The sequence below is a fragment of the Engraulis encrasicolus genome, chromosome 4 (assembly GCF_034702125.1).
Source record: "Engraulis encrasicolus isolate BLACKSEA-1 chromosome 4, IST_EnEncr_1.0, whole genome shotgun sequence".
Classification (NCBI taxonomy): domain Eukaryota; kingdom Metazoa; phylum Chordata; class Actinopteri; order Clupeiformes; family Engraulidae; genus Engraulis; species Engraulis encrasicolus.
In genome coordinates, this window is record NC_085860.1 from 40,395,910 (window position 1) to 40,421,080 (window position 25,171).

At 44.1% G+C, this 25,171-nt stretch overlaps 1 protein-coding gene across 1 annotated transcript; it reads left to right on the forward strand.

Annotated features, from left to right (window-relative positions):
• Nucleotides 1-266: 266 nt before the first annotated feature.
• On the forward strand, nucleotides 267-24,746 carry sv2bb (synaptic vesicle glycoprotein 2Bb). Its single transcript, XM_063196177.1, has 12 exons — nucleotides 267-918; nucleotides 7,801-7,981; nucleotides 13,382-13,533; nucleotides 15,028-15,161; nucleotides 15,622-15,711; nucleotides 15,821-15,934; nucleotides 17,815-17,903; nucleotides 20,191-20,355; nucleotides 20,920-21,053; nucleotides 23,124-23,324; nucleotides 23,659-23,818; nucleotides 24,563-24,746. The coding sequence occupies exons 1-12, from the start codon at nucleotides 459-461 to the stop codon at nucleotides 24,744-24,746; spliced, it is 2,064 nt and encodes a 687-aa protein (XP_063052247.1). The 5' UTR covers nucleotides 267-458.
• The last annotated feature ends 425 nt before the right edge of the window (nucleotides 24,747-25,171 follow it).

Here is a 25,171-nt window from a genome sequence, read left to right on the forward strand (position 1 = left end):
GGCCTTTGAGAGGGGTGACGAGTAGGAGCTAGTCTACAATCACACCTGGAACACACGGATCATCTACTGTCAAGTGGAAGATAAATAAGCCGCCACTGAAGAGGGTAGATAGACGTAGATAGTTTATAGCCAACCAGAGGGGAGAGAGACCGTGAGTGAAAGACAGAGTGAAAGCAATAGACAGGGTGAAAAAACAATCAGATAATCCTGACTTGGATTCAGTCATCCAGAGCTGAACGAGCAGCATTGGCTTAGAGAAGGCCTTACAGAAAAGCCTGGAGAAGCCACCCAAATAAATATCTAACAGCACTGGATATAGAGGTAACCAGCTAAAGAGAGACTGAAGGAGAAAAGGATCTGGAGGATTATGCTGATCTAGCCCATCACAGCCCCTTTGTGTTACTCTATCAATTCCTCTACACCTCATATAATCTCCCCTCCCTCACCAAAAAAACAAAATGGCTGACCCCTATCAAAACAACGTGTACCACCAAGGCGACACGGAGGGCTATGGGACGTATGGAGAAGGGGGCCAGGATGGCTACGCCTACCAGGGCGACTACCCACCCCAAGAGGAGGACGCCGCCAGCGACGCCACGGAAGGCCACGACGAGGAGGACCAGATGTACGAGGGCGAGTACCAGGGCATCCCGCACCCGGACGAGGAGAAGGCGGCGCGGCGGGCGGCTAGGGCCAAGGCTCGGGCCACGGCGGAGGCCGTCTCAGAGCAGGAGGAGCTGGCCGAGCAGTATGAGGACATCATGGAGGACTGCGCTCACGGACGCTTCCAGTGGACGCTCTTCATCGTGCTAGGCCTGGCCCTCATGGCCGACAGCGTGGAGTGCTTTGTGGTCGGTCTGGTGCTGCCTAGCGCGGAGAAGGACATGTGCCTGTCCATGGCAGAGAAAGGCATGCTGGGTAAGTCTGCAACAGAGAGCTTGGTCCCCACTCGTCAAGTGTTATTAGGAGGCATTGGGCTGGGACAGGAACAAGTATTCTCAAGTCCTGATTTTGTTTAGGTTCTTTGCGTCAGAGCTGATCCAGGTCGGTAGTGGAAGCTGTTCTCAGGTAGTAGTTATTCCGTACTTGGAAGGCCTTACTGATGAATGGTGTGACCTAAATGAACCTGCTGGCATCTATTTTCTCATCATGTTTTTTTTTTTTTAAAGCAAGGTTAGGTTCACATTGGAAAACTAGTTTTAATTTACGGAATACTCACCATGAACACGTCAGTCAGTTCAAAAGCGGGGGAAACTGGCATTGGTCTCTTTTGGCCTGAGAATACTAATACAGAATAAATGACTGACACGCCACTCCTCCAAAATTGCTTTGTGCTCTTTACTTAAGTCCATAGAGGATGGGGAAAAAATCAGAAGTGCCTCTAACGTTGTTACAAATTGATCACCACTAAAATGATTCCGGAAGCTTGCGGTTCAGATATCTATTTAGTTCTTCTTTGACTTGTTTTGTCTGGTGCAGAGCAGAGAGATTGATTGATTGATTTTATACTGGGGATGCTTTGGAGCATGATTGTCAGCCACTGATCCAGAGTGAAACATATAGATGGTGTAGCCTTTAGTGCAGATGGGGTCGCCCGCGGGCCTATTTACCATTTGCTGAAAATACTCAACTACATCATAACAACATTGCTATGACATTACTGAGAGGCTTAAGAAACAGATTAAGACATAGCCATTACAACTTGGTGACAGTAAGATTATAACATAGGCTCTATGCTAAGATGCTTTAAGAGATCACTGTGGCCAACGTTCTCCTCATAGCGTACCACAACCAGTGCCTCAAGGTAAATTAAAAGGAGATTAAAAAAAGCACTCAGTGTGAGTTAATGTATCAAGTCATGGATCATGGATTGTGGAACCTTGATCATTCATGACTATATTCACAATAGGGCTGGAGTCGTTCGATTCAAATGTGCTTGTGCAATTTAACTTAGTTCTCTCGCCACATCCCTCAACCATGCCACCCCCGGCCCCCTGCACCCACCCAACATCCCCCACCGCCCCCCCAATCACACCCTCATATCCCTGTGCTGTTTGTGTCCTGGGGCTAGCAGCAGCCTTTGACAGCGAATCAATACGGGCCAGGAGGCTCAAATTAGCTAATGCCGCTCTGGACGGCTTTATACATCTGCTCGCCACAGCACGCCAACTCAGACTCCAGTCACTGCAGCAGGTGGAAGGACTGTAGAGAAAGAGACTAGGGCTGCCTGGCTGGGATGTTGGAGTGGGGTGGGGTGGGGATGCCTGGCAGACCATGCAGAGTCTACTTGGCAGGAGAGTGCGACACTATGACAAACCAGATTTTGCCCCAAGACAGACGCAGTGTACAGGCGGAGGCAGTTACAGTTACACCTGATCTGCAGCTGAGGACTAGCAGTTAAAAAAACAGCAGCACCGTAACTCTGCTGCTGCCCAAAGGAGCCTACCGGGGACAATTACCCAGATTTAGGATGCAGATGCTGCTACATAAAACACAAAGTCTCGTTAAGTAAACTCAGTTTTAGCACACTGGGGAGGGGTGTGGTCTGCAGGGATATAGACAGAGGCATTTTAGCAACAAAACAGACGTGGTCAGATGAAAATAGTTACACCATCTTCTTTATAACCTTGCACACATAATGCATAGCCTACCTCCTAACATGTAAAATTGCTTAGATTCACAACCAAGCTAGGAGTAAATAAGAGTAAGTTCAGCGCTACAGCAGACAAACAGCATAAATTGTCTCCAGGCTCTGAGTCATTAAGCACAGCAGTCCCCTGCAATAGGAGGGCACGAAACAACACATTCTGCGGAACTCCTCCCTTCACAAAAGTTGACGTAGGAGCAGCAGTAGCAGTAGCAGTAGCAGCAGCAGCAGCAGCAGCAGTAGCAGCAGCAGCAGCAGCAGCAGCATGAGGACTTGCTGGCTTGGCGTATGGGGGATGCGAGGGGTATCTGTGCGCCAGCCAGAATAATTGAGAAGGATGAGAGGGCACTTTTTTTTTCTTTCTCACACTGTTTTGGTGTGGATGGCCAAGCAGGGCCCTTGGAGCTCTCTGACTCAGCACGTGGCAGACTGGATCGATGGGAGCTGCTAGGACTGACCTTGCAGTTCAGATGCACAGCCCCAGACCTAGCGGAGATACATGACCTGACACTGGCCCGATAAATAACTCAACCAGACACAGAAACCCTAACACAGCCTAGATTGATTACACTGCACCAATTAATAAATATGCTCTGGCCATACAAACGAGTAGCCTAGCACTGACACAGCACAATGTATTATGTGTCAAAAACAGAGAACTCTACCCCAGCCACTAGCAACATAGCATGATACTGTACGTACTGAAAGACACAAATACAGATACAGATATGATATTCACCACAGTGCTAGGCTTTCTCTGTGGCCTTGGCCTATGCTATTGCTCCTTTTGTGTCTTCTCGTACTGACTAAAAGGTAGAAGACAATAAGCATGTTTACATGGTTACAACAAACTGATGACTGGCAATAAATGGATAGCTTAAATAATGCATGATTGGCTGTTTGAATGCATTTAAGAAATGGGATAATGAGTTGGTCAGGTACATGTGTTTCCTTTATGTACGCTACATGTACTGGACAGTAAACTGGATTCCAAAGCTTACAATTGGTTACTTTATGATTTAAAAAAACGGTACCTAACCGTTGTTTTTTAAGTGCATGGAAACACACACAGTGACTGTACTGCTTCTATGAGGTTATTGTTTGAAGTTGACGCTAAAAAAAAGGGCAGGAGGTATGTTAGAATTTCTACTGGAGGGTAGATCTAATTTGTTCCAGATATTTTTCTCTCCAACACAAAAAAAGAAAGAAAACAAAGCTAACTCACAGAAGAATTCTGTGAAATGAACATGCTTTCTTAGGACACAAAATCTGTGACAGTTTCATGAATTTTGCCAAAATTCTGTGATGAGATGCCTCCTCTATGTTCCCTTAGGTGTATGTTCACTACCTTACATTCCAACTTTTGTTCTCTCAAGAGTTTTCTCACTTCAAATATTTTCTTTTCAAAAACAGGTTACTGACAGGTTAGGGTTAGAGATTGTTTTGGTCCTCTGTGAATCATGGAATTTTGGCAAAATCAGTGAAAATGCCACAAATTTTGTGTGGCAAGAGGCTGTGTTCATTAGCCTACACAGAATTCTGGGGAACCAGGTTGGGGAAAAAATCCAGCATCAAGGTTTCAATTACTATTAAGATGGAATGACCTAAGTCCAGGATGGTGAAACTGTATGTCTGTAAAGTGTAGGCTTGAAATGATTTATTAAACTGTCCTCAATCTGTCCGTGTGCCCTTCGATAGGCCTTTGATAAGTGTCCAACAGCCCTCTAGGGGTATTCGCTTATGACATGATGTCTCTATCTTTACAAACTACCGTCCATGATGACAGATTGATGACAGAATTACTGTGGGTCTGGTCACCATTTATGGCAGTGTATGGCTGTTTATGACACACTGCTCTTGCCGCTTTTTATCGCTGCTATCAAGGCGTTAAGTCATCCTTGACTCGATATCCGTGAATGCAAATGGAAGATGGGAATGATAAACAACATTGGCTTTGGGACACTTGCTTGAAAAGATTAGGGCCACTTGTAGCCTCATTCAAAACTATCCGACCAGGGCCGCTGATAGCTTTGGCTGAGCCCGGAACAAAGACATCTGAAAGGGCCACAGTCCCAATGCAATGAGGAATCCATTCTGGGCCCCCTCACTCCCTGGGCCCGGGACAGGTGACCCCTGTGTCCCACCTTGTCAGCTTCCCTGTATCCAACTGATCTCTAGCTAATTTAATTCCAAATCAGTGATCTGCTTAGGGGAGGCAAGGACTCATGAAATTCCAAATTGCGCTTAACATTTTACATATTAACCCTTTAGCGCACAGGCTCTGTTATTATCTACTCACAAAAATGGTAATGACCAAGTCTTAATCGGTTACTTAAGACTCTCACAGCAATACTGTTATGTAGTTGAGTGGTTTCAGCAAAGTGAATAGGCTCGTCGATGAACCCATCTGCAGTTTGAGGCTACGGAGTTAGAAAAGAACAGGACAGTATCCCTTTAAGTAGGTATTACTCTGTGATTAAACTCAAATAGCCTAATAAAAGTCACATTCTCAAAACAACTTCATTCACTGTTGATGATAAAATGTTATATTGATTATGAATGGTTTTGCTCTCCATTAATGTGAGAGAGCTGATGTTTGTGTTTAAAAATACCCTTAGGCTGTAAAATATTTAGAGGCACTGAGGTGAAATAGATGACACAGCACAGCACCGATCTGACATCCTGTTCAGATGGTCCTTACTCAGGTTTTGTTTGTGGTAACTTTACTTCCAAGGTTACAACTCAAGGGTGTGTATTTTATTACATGAACCAAAGGCAAAAACAGTGACAGTGATTCGCTGCTGTGAAACATGGATCCCACTCACTGGGTTTCAGATTTCCTGCCTGCGCATGTCGTAATAGACACAGCAGAATAACATCCATGCACACATACAGGTTCACTATATCTCTGCCATGTCCCCTGGTGCTAATACCATCTGTAAAGACGCTGACTCAACCTTCTCAAGCCTCAAGCTTTGTGCCTCGCCCAGTCTCCAATTCACACAGACTCCTTCCCTCTCGATGCAGAAGAGCTGAAATAATCAGAGGTGTGAGTCAGCTCTCAGCGGATGACCCAGAACTCGGAACCCAGAACAGAGAACGTTACACACTGCACAGATCCAAGTCTGTGATCTATCTTACAGCAGATGGCCCAGAACTAAGAATCTACTAGAACACAGAACGCGCTATTATCCAAGTCTGTGACATCACACTGCGTTGACGCTGAAGGGCAAATTTAGCTCCCTTATTCAGTAACAAAGATTTGACTTGTTTATAAAGGAGAGGGAAAGGTAGGGAAAGGAGTGAAAACCTTACTTCCTTGCCTGAAGAATACTCTGGTGGTGGTTTGAAAGTAGTTAAAAACTAGTTGTTCAAGGAAGTTTCCAGGATACTGACATCATTTTAGTTACTCATTTAATGTTCTATTTTGTCCTGCACCTGCCCTCAATGAGATGAGTTGTGCCACAGCCATGGAAATGTGACAACCAGCAGGGTTGTGACAACCGAGGTACAGGAAGTCGGTTGGTGGCATGATTCACGTAGATTCAAAACAATTCTAGGCAGCAGAGACTTACACAGAAGCACTACATAACAACAAGCAAAGATGAAGTACAGATTAATTATATTTACCTTTGCCACACTTTCTGTGTTCTATGTTCCACTTCATGGAACTATAAAGGACCTATCAACGGCCATCTGTGTCAGAGGCTCCATAAGCCATCAATGTGCTCGAGCTGTGGAGAGTTCCAAGTTGGCCATGTATCTGACATTTATCATCCAGTTGCTGACTAAATTCAAGTTCTTATCATGCCAGTACAGATCCACCCATGACCAGAGAGGCATTACATGCACACGGTTAAGTGACAAACCTGACTAAGTTAACCTACAAAAAGTGGTGAAGTCATGGCCCCTGCAGTCCTCCTTCAGTAGAATACTGATGAGGATGAGGATTTCAGGCTCTCTTTGGAGCTGCTTTGCCACTACATCCAGGTGGAATTTACCTGGTTTGCAACTGAACTAGCTTCTTGGAAAACCCACCAGAGCATGGTTACACCCTGTCACTGCTAATCCATCACTTACCCATGTCAGCAGTGAATGAGCACAACTCTGATAGACAAAATAATCTTGACAAAGTGTATGAACATCATCCATCTATGATCGAATTTGCTTTTCTTTGAAAGATGATATTTCATGACACTTTCATTGTGAGTTTATTATTAGTATATTCACTCACAGGATTTGTTTTGCTCATGAGCTCTGACACAAGCCTGCGAGCAATGTTACATATTAAACAGTCTATCTTGAGGTGTAAATTAATATCCTGACTCAAACACACAGCAGCATAGAGAGAATTACTGTGTGGAGGCCACAAAAGACACATGGACAGCATTTACAAGAAAGCTCACTGTCTTGCACAGGCATTTTTATGGCCCCCACATCCCCTTCCTCAGACCTTGCCTTCTGTTTTCGTGTCATCAACATTTTATACGTCAATGCCAAGGGTGGGCCGGACGGCATCACTCTTTTCCTCCCGTAACCGTGAGCGACACCAAAACAGAGGGGAAAAGGAGATCGTAAAGGTTGAGTCATTTATCTTAGCGCATGTACGTAAATCTCATTTTCATCCATCTAAATCTCATTAGGATAATGAAACTTTTACTGCCGTGACAAATGTCCAAAGTCAGCAGATCTGAGAGGCTCGCTCATCTTGCAGTGTGTTACATAATGTCGAGCAGATAAACAAAGGGTTACTACGCCCCCCTGTGAACCTGAGGAGATACTGCACTACTTTCATATTCACTCTTTTGTGGTGTTGTAATCCAAACATTTTCCAGTGCAACTGCCCTCGTTTACAACATGGCGGCTCCCTCACTCCCTGATAATGTGTATTGGTGTAGTAGGACATACACACAAATAATGTAACCTCTGTTTGTGGGGTATGTATGTACATCTCTGACCGACTGTGCGTGTGTGTGTGCGTGTGTGTGTGTGTGTGTGTGTGTGTGTGTGTGTGCGTGTGTGTGTGTGCGTGTGTGTGTGTGTGTGTGCGTGCGTGCGTGCGTGCGTGCGTGCATGCGTGCGTGCGTGCGTGTGTGTGTGTGTGTGGTGCTTGTGTGTCTCTCTATTTCTGTGTCTGTGTGTGTGTCTCCCAGGCTTGATAGTGTTTCTAGGCATGATGTTGGGGGCGTTCATCTGGGGGGGCCTGGCGGACAAGGTGGGCCGCAGGAAGTGTCTGGTGGTGGCCCTAGCCATCAACTGCATCTTCGCCTTCCTCTCCTCCTTCGCTCAGGGATACGGATTCTTCCTCTTCTTCCGCCTCGTCTCCGGCTTTGGGTATGTCTTTGTGTTGTTTCGCGACGTTTGTCAAGTGCCGACTTTTGGGCCAACTGCTTGGGGTGAGCAGGAGGCCTTACTGGGTTGAAAAAGGTTAAAGACTAACTGCACCCCCTAAACAAAACATGCTCACTTTACATGTTTAAAAGGACAAGAAGTGTCCATGTAACATGGGGAAAGCTAAGACCAAAATAATAGGGACTCAAGGGGGTGGGGACACAAAATACTAATATGCATTGCCAACTAATATAGTGCACTTCGGACTGATAAGGTTAAATGGATGTGTATGGGCTTCTATTACTCTTAATTCAGGGTTCGGTGCCATGTTGGTGGCTCAGGTGGTAGGAGTCGTTTGGCATCCAGAAGGTGGCAGGTCCTAGCCCCACTCTGCCTGGCCCCATCGATGTGCCCTTGAGCAAGATATTTAACCCCAAGTTGCTCCTGGTGGCAGGGTAGTATTAGTAGAGAGGCTACAGGGAAAATCGTGCAAATTATGATACAAGCGTGAAATTCGGCAGGTATGTGCTCAAGACCCATTCGATCAAATCTACCCGATTGGCCACTTGAAATGGTGGCCATTTTCCAAGATGGCCGCCAAAAAAGACCCCAGAAATTGATTTATTGCATAGAATTGACCTAGAAAATTATGATACAAGCGTGAAATTCGGCAGGTATGTGCTCAAGACCCATTCGATCAAATCTACCTGATTGGCCACTTGAAATGGCGGCCATTTTCCAAGATGGCCGCCAAAAAAGGCCCCAGAAATTGATTTATTGCATAGAATTGACCTAGAAAATTATGATGCAAGCCTGAAATTCAACATGTATGTGCTAAAGACCAATGTGATCAAATCCACCTGATTGGCCACTTGAAATGGCGGCCATTTTCCAAGATGGCCACCAAAAAAGACCCCAGAAATTGATTTATTGCATAGAATTGACCTAGAAAATGATGATACAAGCATGAAATTCAACATGTATGTGCTTAAGACCAATACGATCAAATCTACCTGGTGGCCATTTTCCAAGATGGCTGCCAAAAAAGACCTCAGAAATTGATTTGTTGCACAGAATTGAGAAAGGAAATTATGATACAACCAAGACATTTGACCATTATGTGCTTAAGACCAACACAATACATTCTAAGGATTTCTCAGTTTAAATGACTGCCATTTTCCAAGATGGCTGACAAAAATACCATAGAAATGGATTTGTTGCACAGGATTGATCGAGCAAGTTATTACACAAGCATCAATTTAGGCATGAATGTGCAAAAAAACAACAACAATACAATCAAATTGAACTGACAACACTTGAAATGGAAGCCATTTTACAATATGGCTGCTAAAACACTGAATTTAGCCCAGAAGTGAGCAAGAAAATGATGATACAAGTATGTAAATTTGTGTGTTTGTGCTTAAGAGCAATATAATCAAACCCCCCTCATTTGCAACTTGAAAATGTTACATGGCAGCCATTTTTAAAGACGGCCATCAAAGGAGACACTAGAACTTCATTAATTGCAATTAATCTACCAGATGTGGCCCAAATAAACAATCACTATGTTTGATTTTCCAATGAATTCATCATAGATGGAAACATAATCAAGCAGAAAGGCACATAACTATAGGTTACCAAGGGTAACCCCGGTTCTCTGAGGGATATGAACGAGACATCTCACTATGGGTAATGCCCTTTGAGTGGCCATTTGCCAAAACTTGCTTTCAATCATGCCGTCAGACCAATGAGCAGCGCAGATGGGGATCCCGCCCCCTCGGGGACAAAGCCCAGGTGTGCCGGGCTCTGATCTTCAATCTGAGACGACTAACCTTTGAGCTTGTGGGTGAGTGTGGCAATCTGGTGAGATGTCTCGTTCATCTCCCTCAGAGAACCAGGGTTGCCCTCTGTGAACTATAGTTCTCTTTCGGTTGAATCACTCGACATCTTACTATGAAGAGCAGGGGAGGCAAGCAGGGGAGGCAAGCCCCTAATCCCTCCAGACAGACACCAACCATGGGGCAAATTGATACCAGTACCAAACTAGGGGTTAGGCAGACACTTGACACCATCATTAGAGCAGGCACACCGCCCAGACTCGGCCTACCGGTGTCAATAAAGTGTTAAGAGGTCAGATACCGGCAACGCTAGCGGGGGAACAAGAAAGAGGCCCAGTCTTCGTTCCGAACCCGGAGGGGGAAGAGGGGTTAAGCACGGGGCGCACAAAGGCAGCGTCCAGACATCCAATACCATGGAAAGCACACAGTGGAGGGAACCCAGGGCACGGAAACCACCCGTCTGAGTGTAACCGATGTGCAAGTGGAGCCCACAGAGGTATAGCGAGGCCCCCAGTATCAAGAGGTATTCCCCAATGGAAAACCGGGCCTTGGCACAAGGGGGAATATCCAGCATGTTCAGTACACAACACCTGGCTGCAGGTGCAACTGAGAGGCACCATGCCCAAGACCGCCAGGCAAGCTTGAGCTGCAATGCGATCGTGCTGGCAGAAAAAACCCAGTCATTCTCCAGCAGGGCCGCAGGTCCAAGTTGCGGGCGGAGAACCAAGTAGCAACCACCACCACAGCGAGCCAGCCAAGAAAAGCCCCGATAGACACCTGTTTGAGGGCACACGCTCTGGTTCCCAGGGGGACATCAAAGACACACTTCCCCTCGATCAGGCAGCCTGGTCGAGCAGGGGCCTGAGATACTTCATTGGAGAAGTATGGTCTAACTAACCACGGGCGCCCTACCCAGGGACAGTGCTCCAGGCAGCACAACTGATACTCGCGCTCCTGCTGAGCACATGAGACACGCACAGTAAGGGGTGACCGACCCAAGGGAGACACGGGTAATGCGTCCTATTAGGATAGGCGAGGATTCAGGTGGCCTTGCCACGATCAGTCTTGTGTTCCACATAACTTGTGCCCGAACGTCAACTACCATTAGCGGAGGTCGGGTGCGCAAAGGGGACAGCACAGTGGCTGGAGAGGGCAGCCAGGGGAGGATGTTCATATCTTCGAATGTCCCAGGCTGACAAGCCAGAGCAGTTATGTGACTAGCTAAATTAGACATGTTTAATGTCAAGTCCAGAGCGAATAACGCAAATTCATGATTCAAAGCTTGTTTCTGGTGTTCACGCACCTTCTGTTTAACAGCAATATCGAGAGAACCATGAATTGCTGTTATTAGCATATTATTACCACACTGTCATCGTATTATTAGCATGTCATAACCTTGGGGTCCAGCATGTCATCACCAGGCCATTTGTGTCATAAGTGGCTTATGTGTCATTGCTGAACATTTTAATATCTGTATCACTTCATCATCTATGGAAACATATTTGAGGAGAGTGAACAGTTATTTCCACCAAAGTTGCAATTTGCAAATTTCTAGGGTCTTTTTGGACACATCGTCATCACATTTTAAGTAGTAAATCAAGTATATTTGATTGTAGGCCTATTGGTCTTAATCACATGCATGCCGAATTTCATGTGTCCATCATAAATTGCTTGAATAATTCTGTGCAATAAATCATTGTCTAGGTTCTTTTTTGGCAGCCATTTCAAGTGACCAATTGGGTGAATTTGATTGCACTGGTCTTAAGGGCATAAATGTTTAATTTCATGCTTTTATCATAATTTGGTAGGTCAATTCTATAAATCTATTTCTGGGGTCATTTTGGCGGCCATCTTGGAAAATAGCCACCATTTCAAGTGCCTAATCAGGTAGATCTGATCATATTGGTCTTAAGCACATAAATGTTGAATTTCATGCTTGTATCATAATTTTCTAGGTTAATTCTATGCAATAAATCAATTTCTGGGGCCTTTTTTGGCGGCCATCTTGGAAAATGGCCACCATTTCAAGTGGCAAATCAGGTAGATTTGATCGTATTGGTCTTAAGCACATTCATGTTGAATTTCATGCTTGTATCATAATTTTCTAGGTCAATTCTATGCAATAAATCAATTTCTGGGGTCTTTTTTGGCGGCCATCTTGGAAAATGGCCACCATTTCAAGTGGCCAATCAGGTAGATTTGATCGTATTGGTCTTAAGCACATACATGTTGAATTTCATGCTTGTATCATAATTTTCAAGGTCAATTATATGCAATAAATCAATTTCTGGAGCCTTTTTTGGCGGCCATCTTGGAAAATGGCCGCCATTTCAAGTGGCCAATCAGGCAGATTTGATTGTACTGGTCTTAAGCACATACCTGCCAAGTTTCATGCTTGTATCATAATTTGCACGATTCAAGCCAAATTGGCCTTGTAGCCGCTCTACTTTATCCTGCGTGGTAGCCACTGCCACCGGTGTGTGAATGTGAGTGTGAATGTGTGAATGTGAGGCATACAATGTAAAGCGCTTTGAGTACTCAAAGTGTGGAGTGGACTGCATCACACCATTTACCATTTAACAAATTTACATCACCTGCTGTAAACTGTACTTCCACAAAATATGTATTTTAGGGAAAACTAAAACGTCATTCCTTGGCATTACAGTATGTAACGCAATTGACAATAATTATAGTCACAGAAGCGTATTATTATCCATATCACCTAATTCACATAGTATTTCTGAAAAATGCATTTATTTCACCGTGCTGTTACTCTTTGAAGTAGTAGCAGCAGTAGCACAGCACTCCACATTTTTCAAACAGCAGCTGTGAGTTTGTGCCCAGGGCTCCAACAGCCTCATCCCAGAGTACACATTTGGTTTTTAGTCTGTGTGTAGATATGAGATGTTTTTTTGTTAGACTTCAAATGCTCCTCATGCTGCTTTTGACTATGTCGACTCAGCAAAGTGAAGGTAAGTTCTCGTTAAAGAAATGATGTGTTCGAGCATGTTCATTTTGACTATTAATTAGATTTACTGTTGTGGTATCGTACCGACTCATCTTCCCCGGTGCCGAAGCTGCATGTCTCCTCTACAGATTGTATGTGAATCTCGGAGGGGCAATACCAAACATGACTCACTGAACCACTGCGTGAAAATGTTCTACTATTTAACCAAGCTGCTGCAGCGGTGAAGGGCAAGCTTGGCAGTAATGGAACCCTGGAGAACACTTATCTGTATAATTGTGACTGTGTGTGTATGTGTTTTTGTGACTGTGTGTGTGTGTATGTGTTTGTGTGACTGTGTGTGTGTGTGCGTGTGCGTGTGTGTGTGTGTTACCCTTGCACTTCAGTGTGTATCTGAGCAATTTTACTCCCAGCTCAGCAGTATGTGTTGTCTCCAGATAACAGTTATATTCATAATGAAATGGTGTTTGGCTACTACTGTATATCTGTCTCTAAGTGTGTGTGTGTGTGTGCGTGCGTGCGTGCGTGCGTGTGTGCGTGCGTGCGTGCGTGCGTGCGTGCGTGCGTGCGTGCGTGTGTGTGTGTGTTGTTCTTCCACAGCATTGGGGGCTCGGTGCCCATAGTGTACTCCTACTTCTCCGAGTTCCTGCAGATGGACAAGCGAGGCGAGCACCTGAGCTGGCTCTGCATGTTCTGGATGATGGGGGGCATCTACGCCTCCTTCACCGCCTGGGGCATCATCCCTCGCTACGGTAACACAAAGACAACAACAGCTTGCACCAGAACCCCTGTTCTATTCATTATACTTTTAGTTATGTAATGCTTTTGAAGGTGTGTCTTGTTTGAATAATGCAATTAAATTATTTGAATAATTATTAAATGTAAATGAATAACTCAATATATACATACATTTTTTGTTTTGGTAAACGGTTGAGTGTGCACGCAGCCAGGGATTCCAAAATGCTAGGCGGCTAGGTGTTTAAACATTGGAAGTTCCATTGGACCAGTGTAGTGCTTGCTAAGCTACACAGTCTCACCCCAAGTAGTCAATTTTTGACTACTCAATTTTTGACACCCCAAGACTGCAATTTTTGACGTCTTGGGTATTCCTTCCACGTCACATTTTGACTATGTCCTCAAAGGCCCCCTTGTGGCAGCATAACGTCGTTGAGGTTAGGTTTAGGAATAGGTTTAGGGTTAGGCCACATAGTCAAAATGTGACGTGGAAGGAATACCCAAGACGTCAAAAATTGCCGTCTGGTCCAAGGTAGTCAGAAATTGACTACTTGGGGTGAGACTGCGTTGTGCTAAGAACCTGTTTTGTAGTCGGCTGGATGTTGTAGCGGGTTCTGTGGTTTCTGTACCTATCAACTCCATTCTAGGATAACTGTCTTAACGTGAGTACATCAGAATCGATTCCTATGCTTTGTAAATGAAGTTTTATTGTATCACACCAATCACACCTGAGGAGGACGTTTGAGTGACGGCAGCTTCCAAACAATCAGAGTCTGCCAACGACTGCGAAACCCCGCCTTGTCAGCAGTGGCTAACGCTTTGCATCACAATATAGCGTCTTTTAGAGCACATAGCAAGAAATTCCAAGCAACATGATAGTATGCTCTTCTAAATGGTGTCACTGACAGTACAGTGGTCAAGTAAGTGGATGAAACCGCAAGTCGACAAGACAACAGGTCCTTGTCATACACTGTACAGGGCTCCAATGGGACTTCAAATGATAAACACATAGCCGCCTAGCATTTTGGAATCCCTGGCTGCGTACGCATTCAATTGATTACCAACAGCCGGAACCCATGTATACAAACTGTAGTAAACCTTAATGATACTATCGTTGATTTTTTCATAGACCTCTGACTGACTATCACATGTTGTAGGCCCATCTTAGGACCAATCATCATCAATTGAAAACATCCTGAACCAGTGGTGTAGTCTACGTAGAACGCGGGTATACGGAGTATACCCACTTCTAAATTTCAGGGATTTCAGTATACCCACTTAAAATTGATTGATCCATTATTCTGAATAGCACAAATATATACAGTGTACCCACTTCAAAAAATGCTCAAATATGCAGTATACCCACCATAAAAAAGTAGACTACACCACTGCCCTGAACCATAACCACTAAATGGTTTCAGGGGACTCCTCTACACCACCCGTAAAGCACTGAAAGACTGGTACTCTGACCTCACCTCGATCTAAGATAGAACTCCTCTCCTCTCCTCCAGGCTGGGGCTTCAGCATGGGCACAGAGTTCCAGTTCCACAGCTGGAGGGTGTTTGTGCTGGTGTGTGCCCTCCCCGCCATCGCCTCCCTCATCGGGCTCACCTTCATGCCGGAGAGCCCTCGCTTCCTCCTGGAGGTCAGACACGTGTATAAATGAATGAATGAATGAATGAGCAGATGGATGGATGGATGTATGGATGTATGGATGGATGGATGGATGGATGGATGGATGGATGGATTCACTGAAACAGACACATAGGGAGGTCTGAGACTGACTGAATAATTGGATAAATGGGTGACTGAAGATTAAATGAAGAGGGGGTGGACAGAAACACATTAGTTCCCATCAAATAGGCCTATATTCAAACCAATTAAGAGTATTCATGAATAAATCCACAAGGCAAAATGTGAATTTGAGTAAAGACCATATTCAAATACTTGCTGTGAATGCCAAGTAGGGTTTTTTTTCCCTAACGTAACAAATTAACCCAGAAAACCCCACAAGTTAACCCAGACATCTAGACACAGAGATAGAGCTCGTTATACGGTCTGGCGGATTCTGATTTCCTGTACTGATCATCTCTGTTCCTCCACAGAGTGCCAAGCATGACGAGGCCTGGATGATCCTGAAGCAGGTCCATGACACCAACTGGAGGGCCAAAGGGAAACCTGAGAAAGTGTTCACTGTGAGTGCAGCGTTCGTTGTCCTATATCTATTGGCTAATGGCCTAAAGCTGGTATTCATGGTCATGGAAGGCTATAAAATAATTATTGTTTTTTTTGTTCTTGAAACAGGTAACTCAGATCAAAACCCCCAAGACCCAGGACGATGAGTTCTTTGAGATTCAGAGTGCAACGGGGACAGCAGTGCAGAGGTTCTTCGTACGCACTTTCATGATAACGAAACTGGTGAGGCCTCTTCACTTCCGGCGGTGGCACTGTCTCAGTAGCAAAGTAATGCTAAGTGGTTATTCTTTTCCACTTGAGAATAATGTGTTCAAAATCGCTTCATTAAGCTTGTTGCAAGGAGAAAGGGAGTCTGATGTCGTCGTCAAATGAGAGACCAGTCCGCTTTCAACCTGTAGAACATATAGGCACAAGTCAGAAAGCTACCTAGTGGTGCTAGATTCCAAGAACATTCACAAACATTCAGTGCATTTTGAGTATCTTATGTCAGTGGTTTTCAAATTTGGGGTCGGGGACACCTGGGGGGCTGCAAAGGGGTGCTAGGGGGGCCGCGACAGGTTTGCAGGGAAAGTATAGCAGAATTTTTATTTAAACTAGACTGCGTTCTTGTATAAAATGCTAAAAGTGGGCTTGCCTTTTGGGCCAAAGCATACTTGTTTTTTGTTTGTTTATAAAACGGTGTTGTGAGGAGGGGCAAGACACTGGCAGCCAACCATGTGAGCTAATATTTTGACTGATATCAATTTCCAACAATCAGAGGTTAAGTTGTGTGCAGCCAGGGTTGCGCAGTCAGGGCAAAACAAAAATTGAGAACCCATGTATAGCAGTTGTAGTATCCTAAAAAATAACATAATCTAAATTAGCTAATGAACACTGAAAAGTAACTGTCAGAACCCTTAATTGGCAACAGCTGTTCTGGTTGACTCACTAGGCCCAGCAGCTAACTAATTAGTCCTCACAGCAAGCGAGTTCTAAAATTCAAAAAATTGGCAGTTACTCTTCATTATTATATGGTTGTGACGTCATCTGTCGAATGCTCCATTCATTTCAACGGGGTTCCCCAACGTTCGGACGTCTGTTATTTTTCGATAACGGACGGGTTGGTCTATAACAGACCGCTGTCAATGGCAACAAGACTTTTCACTGCTAAAGCGACTTTTCAACAAGACTCTAATCAGCTGCTGTGATAGACAGCACCCGTTGTCCTGGCTACCGCTGTCAATGGCAACAAGACGTTCACTGCTAAAGCCACTGGCTTGTATAGGCTACAAGTCAGTGGCTAAAGCGAATGTTTCATATCACTCCGCAGGGCCTCCGGTCTTTTGTCACTCTAATCAGCTGCTGTGATAGACACACCTGTTGTCCTGGCTAGCCTACCTAGCTGTTGCCTAGCGGTGTTCCACAACGGCACTGTTTTGTTTTGCGCAGCAACAATCTTAACATTAAATCGGTCTAAAGAAATGTCCCCGCATGTGTGAATCATTTAAGTATATCCATATAATAAGCGGGTTAACTTTCGGCGAGTCGGTCGCTTTGTGGAATAGCAGCACTTCAGAGAGAACAAGACCCCTCCGCTCCGCGTCGGGGTCTAAAGATTCTCTCTGTCGTGCTGCTATTCCACGGTAGCGACCTTCTCGCCGAACGTTAACCCTTACGTGTTCCATGCCACACCTGTTCTGGCTCTGGGTACACAGTTAGTGTTGTGCAATAAAAATGACTCCAAAATAACCTTAACAATATTCCCATTAGTTAAGAACTGCATCATAATAATCTATTGCATTATGAACATTACTTCTATTGTTGTGAAGTTATTATTTTATATATTCCAGTGGGGCACTGACTAACAGACCTAGGCTATGATTGTGAAAAGGATTGCAAAGAAAAATAGTGTGGCATGACCCATGTAAGGTGGGCCTTGCCTGCAATATACCGGTATGTGGGGGGCCTTGCCATGGTAAAATTTGGCAACCCTTGTCTTATGTAGCCTACTGTATATGATATGATCTTGAACATTTGCATTTGAGTATATTTACAGTATTTTGACAAGTGTTACAATGTAGGCTACATGTATATGACATATGATGTGTGACTCCCCTCTGCAGGTGATGAAGAATGTAATATCACTACTGAACCGTGAGCTGAGACTGAGTACCCTGCTAATGGCCATCATATGGTTCACCATGGCCTTCAGGTAAACACCATACCACATGCAAACACACACCAGCCACTCTCAGACAGGATATGGACATCATTCAGCCTTTTAGCAAGGTTTCATATTCGGGTAGATGACGTGACGTGTAAATTTTGCTGTCACAGGCTCTTAAAATTAAGTAAATTCATGCTTTCAAAATTGTCAATGCTTTAAATGATTAAACTAATGTCGTTGTTGTGAAAAAGTAATGTGTAATATATACAGAGCTTAAATAAGTATACTTAATTTTGAGTCAAATGTCACATTTGTCCTATGGTGTGACTGAGGCAAGCCTGGTTCTCCATATTAAAACATTTTTAAATAAATAATCAAAGCTCAGTCATTTGTCTAAACAACCCTGGCATGTTTTTCAAGGTGTCTATTTTAGCAAGTGGCAATGCTTAATTTTTTTCCTGTTTTTCTGAGACCGTATGGACTTATGAAACTTTGTCGCAGAAAATAATGTCCTGTGGTTTGACATCATATTTGTGGTTAATTCTGTGGATAATTATCTATTGTTGATGCTCCAGCGGTACATAAATTGTGACTTTAGACCCTTAAGAAGCCAATGGCAAGGGTGGATTTTAGATTTTTCTCTCGGAGTTCTTCAGTCAATCAATTATGTTTTGCTACCACAAGATGTATTAGTTTTGTAGTCCTTTGGTGTGACAGCCATAAAATACATTTTGACAATAGTGTATATATTTCACATTTTTTTCTTATGTAGATGTATGAAAATGCATCTTACTAAAGGTGAAATTGTATTTCAGTTGGCAACGACATGGCTTTAAATTAACTCAAAAGCTCAAAAGTCCTATGGTGTGATGGTAAAAGTCCTATGGTGTGATGGTAAAAGTCCTATGGTGTGACACTTTGGAGTATCACACCAAAGGACAAACAGGTCACACCAATGGACTAGATATTTGAGAAATAGCTTTTAAAACAACTGGTAGTACATATTTTGTTTTGTTTTGTTGTTTGACTAGATAAATATTGTGTATTCAAATTACTTATTCCTTTATTGGCCTTTGGAATTTATACTTTGATGCATTGTCCATGAATATTTGCTGTTGATTTTAGATACTGTCAAATTATATAAAATGTCATTAATGGTGCTTTGAAACCATAAAATATAACGGTAACAGTGAAGGAAAGATCAGTGAGAGAGTATATAGAGGAGTATAGATGAATAAAGTATGCTGTGGAGAGCTCAATATACAGCATAAATGTGCTGTCCAGCTTGATATACCAAACAGGCACTGGCCACTACACACTACAAGTTCAATGGTGTGACAGTCATAGCATACCTACAAAAGTGTGATGGTCATGCCAAGGTCACACTTCAGTATGAGTCTTATGAGCTCTGCAGGTTACATTTAATGACCGCATGGCTGTCATTAAGAGTTACGATAGGCTGATAATCGACAATTCAAAGACTTATAAGTGTAAAGTGTAGGTCCATATTGACTACAACATTATATTATGATCAAAAGACAAAATAATCATGTTGATATATTTGTTTCTGGCTCAGTTTTGCATTTCTGTCCTTTAGCGTGACATGAATGTCCTACGGTGTGACATGTTTTAAACGCTCAAATATTTGTTTGAGCTAAACAATATGTTTGATAAACACTGAATATTGCATTAGGGAAGAACAAATTATCGTCCCTGAAAAGTTAGTATAAATTCGGACAATTTTGAACATTTAAAAGAAAGATATCCCTGATTTTCCTCGAAGGTTTCTAATAATCTCACATCTAATTTCTCATTAAATTAAGACTTTAAAAATGTGCAATAAATATGAAGAGTGTAACAATGTTCATAAAACTCCATCAAGCCATTTCTACATTACTTAATATATTTATTTCTTAACGTCACACCAAAGGACATATTTTCGGCAAATTGCTTTATCAACGTAAATAAATAATCAATGAATAGACCAGCATTGTGACCACTTGGATTTTTTGAAAGATTAATATTTGCACCAAGTAGACATATACTTTTTTTCCCTCATAAACAATGTTTTGTGAAAAAAATGTTTTTTGATGCCTATCCGTCATCTACCCATTCACAAATTGGGCTTTTGGCCCTGTTTTGTGTGGGGTTAAGCAGGTCATTTACCCCTGGGCCCAGACCCTACCATATTAGTTGTGGAGGACGTATTATGACCTTGGCAGGCTATATGGGGGTCCCTAACAATGTTTTGCCCTGGGGCCATTTTTGCAATTGCTCCGCCACTACACTGTTGTCGTCTATGTCGAGTCACGGTTGGAATGGTGTCTTGCAGTTACTATGGGCTGGCCGTGTGGTTCCCCGACATGATCAAGCACCTGCAGTATGAAGAGTACAAGGAAAAAGCCAGGGTGTTCCACCGGGAGAAGGTGAAGAACTTCCACTTTAACTTCTCTCTGGAGAATCAGCTCCACAAGGAGGGGGAGTACATCGGAGATAAGTACGTTACGTTTGACGCTAATATAGATATGGTGTGTGTGTGTGTGCGTGTGCGTGTGCGTGTGTGTGTGTGTGTGTGTGTGTGTGTGTGTGTGTGTGTGTGTGTGTGTGTGTGTGTGTGCGTGTGCGTGTGCGTGTGCGTGTTAATTAAATACATGTAAAGGCCAACTGGGAAACTCCAACTCCCAATGACATTTTGACACAGCACTCCTCAGGACTCAAGTGCACACTGCACACAACATAATTGCATTTATGCCTCACCCGTGCAAGGGGGCAGTCCTCAATGACGTCTGAAAGGGAGCAGTGCGGCGGGACGGTACCATGCTCAGGGTACCTCAGTCATGTAGTGTGTGTGTGCGTGTGTGTGTGTGTGTGTGTGTGTGTGTGTGTGTGTGTGTGTGTGTGTGTGTGTGTGTGTGTGTGTGTGTGTGTGTGTGTGTGTGTGTGTGTGTGTGTGTGTGTGTGTGTGTGTGTGTGTGTGTGTGTGTGTGCGTTTGTGTGCTAGTAGCTAGATTAGCTATTGTGATACTGTGGCTTCTTATAATCTTTTGCTTTTTCCTCCCAGGTTCATCAGCATTGAGATGAAGTCTATGAAGTTTGAGGATTCCCTATTTGAAGACTGCCTTTTTGAAGACATCAGGTCAACAGACACAGAGTTTGAGAACTGCACCTTCAGGAACACCAGGTTCTTCAACACAGGTATGTCTCAAAGTCAGTGACTTACAGAAAAAAGCAAATACTACAGTGTGTCTGGATCCAACATAGTTCTGACAGGTAAAATCCCACCGGGAATGGTAATAAAGGATAAATGTATTGGTCTTACCTTTCTTGTTTATAGTAGAGATGCACCGGATCCAAGATCCGGTTCCGGATCCGGCAGGATAATAGGGTTTTACACAGGGCCCAGGTCCGGCAGGATCTTAAGCAGTGTATCCGGTATCCAGCAGGATCCTAAAAATCAGGATCTGGTGCATCTCTAATTTTTGCATAGCCTAGGCTTTCAGTCAGTCTTTCACAACCCCAATTGCTGCATGGAGTGAAAGCCCTTTGGAAGCAGCCATTGCAGGCAGTGTGGCAGTAAGCCGATGAGTCTAAAAAATTGTTTGAGCCAACGTAATAAAAATGGGTCCACGTGTGCGAGTAGGCTATGTGTTTCAACCCTTTCGTAGGATCCGGCAGGATCTTAAGCAGTGGATCCGGTATCCGGCAGGATCCTTAAAATTAGGATACGGTGCATCTCTAGTTTATAGCAAATTATAATGAAGGGCAAACAAGCAGGTGCTAATGCAGATATTACTGAGACAGTGACATAATAATACATGAACACATCCAGTCATCTTTTGGGGAAAAGACGCCACCATGTGGACATACTCAATTAAAGCTGAAGATTTACTTATACAGTACAGAGGGCCTAAAAAAACAAGTCCGACAGACGGACAAAGATGCTTCTATGCAGAGGGGCCCTGGGAGCTCCAGGCGAAAAACTCTGCCGCCTTGTGGACACAGGAGGGAGTTACAATTTAAAGAATGTGTGACAGACAGACAGACAGACAGACAGACCGACAGAACGACAGACGGACATGCCCTCTTATAGAGATGCTAAGACGCATCTAAAAACAGGAAGCATTTTGGGGTATTTAGTTTCAGAATGGGGCAAGCTCCACAAGTGGCATGGAGGACAAAAGTGTTGTGGTAGATAGAAAACAAGCTGGTCCACCTCAGAAACCCCAGGCCAGAAATGACTGGAGCACTCAAATAATTCTTGTTATTGTATGGCAGAGCATGCATAATGATTTGTCGCGGCATGTCTTCTTCAGATTCTAATTCTATTATTGTCCAACTGGGAAACTCCCATTGTCATTGTGACACAGCACTTGTAGGTGCCCAACACGTTCCGCCTGCCCGATCCGTTCCCTTATGACTTTCACATTTTAAATGTTAAATTAGCAGCCGCCAGAACATTAACACAAAGACAGATGTTATATATTTCTATTATACCTTTACTTTATATTGTTGTTTTACATCAAATGCCGTTTGTCGCTGTAAATAACGTGATATTGTGCTCTGAATAGTTAGTTGGTTAGCTGACCAGTTGGTGACCTTATTTAGCGTTTCTGTGATGGTTCTATATCATTATAAAACAGACAGTTTAAAATGCAAACTTCCTCCTGCAAAATCAACACTTTAAACGACAAAGTAAAAAATTAACGGAACAGATCAGGCAATTTCTCTTCCGCATACGTCATACTACGCATGTGCAGTGTGCAAAGGGAATGGATCGGGCAGGCGGAACCCGTTGGGCACCGACAGCACTCCACAGCACACAAGTGTTCACTGCACACTGCACACAATGAAATTGCTTTTTATACCTCACCCGTACAAGGGGGCATCCCCAAATGGAGCCCCAAGGGAGCAGTGCGGCGGGACGATACTATGCTCAGGGTACCACAGTCATGGAGGAGGATGGGGGAGAGCGCTGGTTCATTACTCCCCCCACCAACCTGGCGGGTTGGGAGTCGAACTGGCAACCTTTGGGCTACAAGTCTGACGCCCTAACCGCTTACCCATGACTGCCCTATCAATAATTGTCATTATTAATTAAATATTAATTTGTTTACTTTTGGGATACAATGTTAAAATTACCCACACAAACACATAGCACGTGACATGGGTTTTTACATATAACTCACAGACAAAGAAATTCACCACGCAACAAATAAAAATTAGGCGATGCTAAGTTGTAGTATTGTTTATTTTTTTGCCGCACAGATTTATATGAGGAAAAGTTTATCGACTGCCAGATGGAAAATACAACCTTTGAACACAACAAGAAGGGCTGCCACCTGGATTATGAGGAGGAGAACGACGTCCTCATCTACCTGGTCAGCTTCCTGGGCAGTCTGGCCGTGTTGCCAGGCAACATCATATCAGCCCTCTTCATGGATAAGATCGGAAGAATTAAGTTGATTGGTGAGCAAGGATAAATGCCGTATTGAGCTACCTGTTGCATTCTATTGGAGTTTACTGCTGAGTTGTAAACTTAATTTCTCTCCTGCACTCTCTCTCTCTCTCTCCTTCAATTTCTCTGTCTTTCCCTCTTATTCCTTCCGTCACTTTCTCATATGGTCTATCCTGCTGTCTCATTTTTTCTCTCTCTTTCTTTCTTCCTTTCTTTCTTTCTTTCTTTCTTTCCCTCATGCTCTACTACACCTTGTCCACGTCTTCACTTCTCCTCTTTCCTCACCTCTCCATCTGCACCTCCACCTCCACCTCCACCTCCGCACCCCTCTGTGTGACTCCCCAGGGGGCTCCATGTTAGTCTCGGCAGGCTGCACCTTCTTCTTGTTCCTGAGCTTCAGCCAGGCGGCCATCATCGCCTGGCAGTGCCTGTTCTGTGGCGTCAGCGTGGCCGCCTGGAACGGCATCCAGGTCATCACTGTGGAACTCTATCCGGCATCCAAACGGTATGTGACTACCAGTTTGTGGAGTATGGCGTGCTCTTATCCAGATAGTTTGTTGGCTTCTTGGGTTTGGGTGCTCTTTAGTCCAAGGTATAGTACTTCCAGGATCAAAAAATGAGAATACATTCTCTGACTAAGGCACTCCAAATTAAAATGTCTTTATTAATATGACAGGTCCTACATGGGCCTGTATGTGACTACCGTTATTTTCTGCAAGCCTCAATGGCAAATATAGGTCATTTACAAAACCAATAGTACTCCATCAAAACAAGTAAAGTAAAGAACCTAATATCTTAGGCTGAACGTGCCAAAGGAGAGGTCAGCTTCCCCCCTCTTACAGGGCAAAGTGCTCCCCCATAGCACCACTTATCAACAAATGTATCAATGTCAGAAAAAAGAGGAGATCAATGCGAATCCTATATTTAACCAGGCCCAAGAACAGCAACTGTACAGAGAGAGAGAGAGAGAGAGAGAGAGAGAGAGAGAGAGAGCTACAGAGAGACAGACAGAGAGGGGAGGTGGTGAGGTAGGTGAGGCGAGGGTCTTTGACTGCCTATCCCCAACCCCTATCAGTATCCACCTATCCACTACGTAAAGATTTGGCATGTTTTTGTTATGTAGTAACTGCCTCTACTACAGGAGGTATTGTAGCCCCAATTATTCCGACTTTCATCTTACAGTTGCCATTGACATCGAAAAGAAAAGCTAACTTAACAACTGTGTCAATGTTGGTGATTGATTTACCAGAGCCACAGCGTTTGGCGTCCTGAACGCCCTCTGCAAGCTGGCCGCCATTTTGGGGAGCTCCATCTTCGCCTCCTTTGTGGGCATCACCAAGATCATCCCCATCCTGCTGTCCTGTCTGGCCCTGGTGTGTGGGGGCCTGCTGGCCCTGAAGCTCCCCGAGACCAGAGAGAAGATCCTGCTGTGAGAGGGGGGGTGGGCTGCGATATGGGATCCAGGGAGCAGTAAAGAGTGTGGAGTATGGAGTGTGGATCAAGGATCCTCCACCATCAGTTATGGGAGACGTGTATATACACACACACACACACGCATACGCATACGCACATGTACGCATACGCATGCGCACACTAGACACACACACACACACACACACACACACACACACACACACACACACACACACACACACACACACACACACACACACACACGCACATGTACACACACACACACACACACACACACACACACACACACACACACACACACACACACACACACACACACACACACACACACACACACACATTCAGCTGTGCTGCTGAGGTTTTTACTGCAAGCCAAGTCCACCAAGCTTTACGGTTCCTTACGATCACCCTTCCCAGGGTGTCC

Excerpts from the sequence above, each read along its gene's own strand:
- sv2bb (XM_063196177.1), top strand. The coding sequence starts at position 459 with ATGGCTGACCCCTATCAAAACAACGTGTACCACCAAGGCGACACGGAG. Across the intron at positions 7,982-13,381 it reads CGCCTCGTCTCCGGCTTTGG|CATTGGGGGCTCGGTGCCCA; the intron begins GTATGTCTTTGT and ends GTTCTTCCACAG. Across the intron at positions 23,819-24,562 it reads CTCTATCCGGCATCCAAACG|AGCCACAGCGTTTGGCGTCC; the intron begins GTATGTGACTAC and ends TTGATTTACCAG.